Below are 4,023 nucleotides of genomic sequence, written 5' to 3' on the forward strand. Positions count from 1 at the left end.
CCCTTCACCGACAAAGACCATGAAGATGCTTACAAACACTTGGATGAAGTCAATTATGTAGCTGATTATTTCAATGTTCCAAATGTGCCTCGGGAAACTCAACTACTTCGCATGCTACCGGTTACATTGAAGGGTGCTGTAAAGGATTGGCTCAAGTCGCTGCCCCACGGATCCATCACTACATGGGCCCAAATGAAAGAAGAGTTCATTGATCAATTCTGCCCACCATCCAAGATATCTAAGCTCAAGAAAGCCATAGCTAACTTTAAACAACAAGCTGGAGAGTCACTATATGAAACTTGGAAGAGGTACAAGAGCCTACTAAGGAATTACCCACATCATGACCTTAATAGTCAACAAGAAGTCTCCATCTTTTATGATGGAGTAAATGTTACAACAAGGTAATTACTTGACTCGCAAGGTCCACTCATGAAGAAGGCACCTCCGGTGATAAAGCAACCAAATGAAGAATTCCCTAAGCATTGTAGAGAATACCATAATACAAGAAATGATGTGACAAGGGGGGCTGCTTATGCAGCTTCAGAAGATTTGTCAGCAGTCATGGCTTTGTTGAAAACCATGGATAGGAGGATGGACAAAATGGATCAAACGATACATGCTATTCGGGTGGGTTGTGAGAACTGCAATGGACCTCATCTTACTAGAGACTGTGACTTGGATGAGAATGGAAATAAAAAGGTGCAAGTGTGCTACTCAAGTGGGGACCGATATGATGAAGATTGGCGTAAACCAAAGAAAGAGTGGCTCCCTTATGATGAGTACAAGAAGGCTAAGGAGGAGAAGTACAAACAAAAAGGAAGAGGTTATTACCAAAAGGAGGAGCCGACACATGAAAGAAAACCAAGTTTGGAAGAGATGCATACCAAGTTTGTAATTGCTTCGGAAAAGAGACATAATGATCATGATGCTGCAATCCAAGAAACAAGAACAGTGCTTAGAAACCAACAAGCATCCATCCATAACATTGAAACACAGCTGGGGCAACTTGCTCAACAAATCAATGAATGATTACCGGGAGAACTTCCTAGTAAAACCAAAAACAACCCACGAGGCGCGCACATAAATATAGTCACAACAAGAAGTGGGAAGATAATTACTCCTCTGGCCCTTATTAAGACTGAAGCACCTAAAGAATTGCAAAACGAGGATGCAAAAAAACAAGGCCAAAATCAAAATCTACATGGTACAGACCCTACTCGCTGAGTCCAGAATATGGACTCGACGAGTCCATTGCCAAACTCGAAAAATAAGATTCCTGAAAAGCCATTTCAACCTCCAATGCCATATCCAGCCCAAGCTAAGCAAAAAAAGCAGGAAGAGGAATACCAGAAGTTTCTTGATCATATAAAAGCTCTTCAAATCAACATACCCTTCATCGAAGCAGTTTCGCAAATGCCAAAATATGCAAAAATCCTCAAGGAGCTTCTAACCAATAGAAGGAAGATAGAGGAAGTGAAAGAAGTAGTTCTTAATGAAAATTGATCAGTTGCCATGTTAAACAAACTACCGAAGAAGAAGGGTGACCCAGGAAGCTTGACTTTACCTTGCCAATTTGGTAACTTGGCTTCCATTCATGCTTTGGCTGATTCGGGAGCAAGTGTGAACCTCATGCCTAATTCATTTTTCATGAAATTGGATCTCCCAGAACCAAGGCCAATTCGGATGGCAATTCACTTAGCAAATAAAACAGTCACATTTCCAAGAGGAATATGTGAAGACTTATTGGTAAAGGTGGACAAGTTTGTTTTTCCCGTACACTTTATAATTCTAGATATGGAAGCGGATCCTCAAGTCCCGATCATCCTTGGAAGAACTTTCCTTAACACGGAAAGTGCTATAGTGGACATGAGAGACTCGAAGCTTACTTTACGGGTGGGAGATGATTCAGTCACTTCCGGGGTTGATCAAGCTATGAAGCATGCGAGGAATAGTGATGACACGGCGTTCTCGATTGACATGTTTGATGAATTGATGGAGGAATGCGATAATGAAGATCCCAACAAGTCCACAACCATCTTTCATGAAGAATTTGATGCTGAAAAAGACTTATTGGAAATCGAGAGACTGCTGGAAGAAGGTGACTATGAAGAATTAGTGAAGAGTTATGATCAAGCTACTCGCCGAGTAGACTCGATTTACTCACCGAGTTAATTTGAAGAAACAAAAGAATTCGTAAATTCAGCAGAAGACTCGCCGAGTCCCTTACATGTACTCGGAGAGTACAACATGCAGAACGCAAAAACAGAGCTCAAAACATTACCAGATCATTTGGAGTATGCTTTCCTTGAATATGGTCATCAAAAACCAGTTATAATAGCTTCTGACCTCTACAAATTTGAAAAAGAATAATTAGTTCAAGTCTTGAAGAAGCGAAAGTGGGCCATAGCATGGAGCATTACCGATATCAAGGGAATAAGCCCCTCTTATTGTTCTCACAAGATTAACCTGGAGGAAGGAACAAGGCCGGTTGTGCACCACAAAAGAAGATTGAACCCAAACATGCAAGAAGTGGTCAAGAAGGAAGTAGTCAAGCTCTTAGATGCAGGGATCATTTATTCTATTTCCGACAGTCCATGGGTGAGTCTGGTCCAGGTGGTGCCCAAGAAAGGAGGGATGATGCTCATAACCAACGAGAAGAATGAGCTTATTCCGATACGAACGGTAACTGGTTGGATAGTGTGCATCGATTATCGAAAGCTAAATGATGCCACTCGTAAAGACCATTTTCCCTTACCTTTTATTGATCAAATGCTAGAAAGATTATCGGGCCATAGTTATTATTGTTTCTTAGATGGATTTTCGGGTTATTTCCATATACCCATAGACCCAATAGACCAAGAAAAGACCACTTTCACTTGCCCAAGTGGAACTTTTGCCTATCATCGCATGCCCTTTGGGTTATGCAATGCACCTGTGACATTTCAAAGGTGCATGACGACCATATTCCACGACATGGTGGAAAAATTCATGGAAGTCTTTATGGATGATTTTTCTGTTTTTGGATCTTCCTTCCATGATCCTCTTACTAACCTTGATTTAATGCTTGCAAGGTGTGAAAAACCCGACTTAGTCCTTAATTGGGAAAAATGTCACTTTATGGTCAAGGAGGGTATAGTTTTAGGCCACAAAGTTTCCAAATCGGGAATTGAAGTGGATCGGGCAAAAATAGACGCAATTGCCAAATTACCCCCACCAACAAATGTGAAGGGCATTAGAAGTTTTCTAGGACACGCGGGTTTTTACCGGGGTTTTATAAAAGATTTTTATAAAATAGCTAGACCTCTAACACAATTGCTTTTAAAAGATGCACCATTTAATTTTACTAAAGAGTGTTTAGAGGCATTTGAATTTTTGAAAGAAAAATTAACTAATTCCCCAATCATTATTGCCCCGAATTGGGATTTACCATTTGAAATAATGTGTGATCCTAGTGACTTTGCATTAGGAACTGTCCTTGGTCAAAGGGTTGATAAACACTTTCGACCCATTTATTATGCAAGTAAAACTTTAAATCCGGCCCAATAGAATTACACCACCACTAAAAAAGAATTACTAGTTGTGGTGTATACCTTTGATAAATTCCGCCCTTATCTAGTTTTATCTAAAACAATTGTTTCTACTGACCACTCTGCTATCAAGTATTTGTTTGCCAAGCAGGATGCCAAGCCAGGATTGATACGTTGGGTTCTAATTCTACAAGAGTTTGACATCGCGATACGCGATAAGAAAGGAATGGAGAATGTAGCGGCCGACCACTTATCAAGGCTAGAAAACCCGCAATTGGAAGAAGATAAAGTTGGAGATGACTTTCCGGACAAGTACATTATAGTGACCACGGGAGAAGAGCCATGGTTCACGGACATAGCTAATTACTTGGCTAGCAAGTACATCCTAAAAGATCTTACCCGCCAACAAAAGAAGAAATTCGTTTCAGAAATAAAATATTACTTTTGGGATGAGCCATATCTTTTCCGAAGTTTCGCGGATGGAATCATACGAAGA

At 40.4% G+C, this 4,023-nt stretch overlaps 1 protein-coding gene and 1 non-coding gene across 2 annotated transcripts; one reads left to right on the forward strand and one right to left on the reverse strand.

Annotated features, from left to right (window-relative positions):
- Nucleotides 1-240: 240 nt before the first annotated feature.
- Nucleotides 241-347, reverse strand: LOC145038202 (small nucleolar RNA R71). The gene has a single exon (XR_013679264.1). It is a non-coding gene; the product is annotated as a small nucleolar RNA R71 (small nucleolar RNA).
- Nucleotides 348-1,512: 1,165 nt separating this feature from the next.
- Nucleotides 1,513-2,172, forward strand: LOC145033843 (uncharacterized). Its single transcript, XM_078982350.1, has one exon. The coding sequence runs from the start codon at nt 1,513-1,515 to the stop codon at nt 2,170-2,172; it is 660 nt and encodes a 219-aa protein (XP_078838476.1).
- Nucleotides 2,173-4,023: the final 1,851 nt, after the last annotated feature.

The sequence above is a fragment of the Lactuca saligna genome, chromosome 3 (assembly GCF_052625555.1).
Source record: "Lactuca saligna cultivar CGN05327 chromosome 3, ASM5262555v1, whole genome shotgun sequence".
In the NCBI taxonomy this organism is placed as follows: Eukaryota; Viridiplantae; Streptophyta; class Magnoliopsida; order Asterales; family Asteraceae; genus Lactuca; species Lactuca saligna.

Bases quoted from the DNA above. Each gene is read 5' to 3' on its own strand.
- LOC145033843 (XM_078982350.1), top strand. From the start codon at position 1,513: ATGTTAAACAAACTACCGAAGAAGAAGGGTGACCCAGGAAGCTTGACT.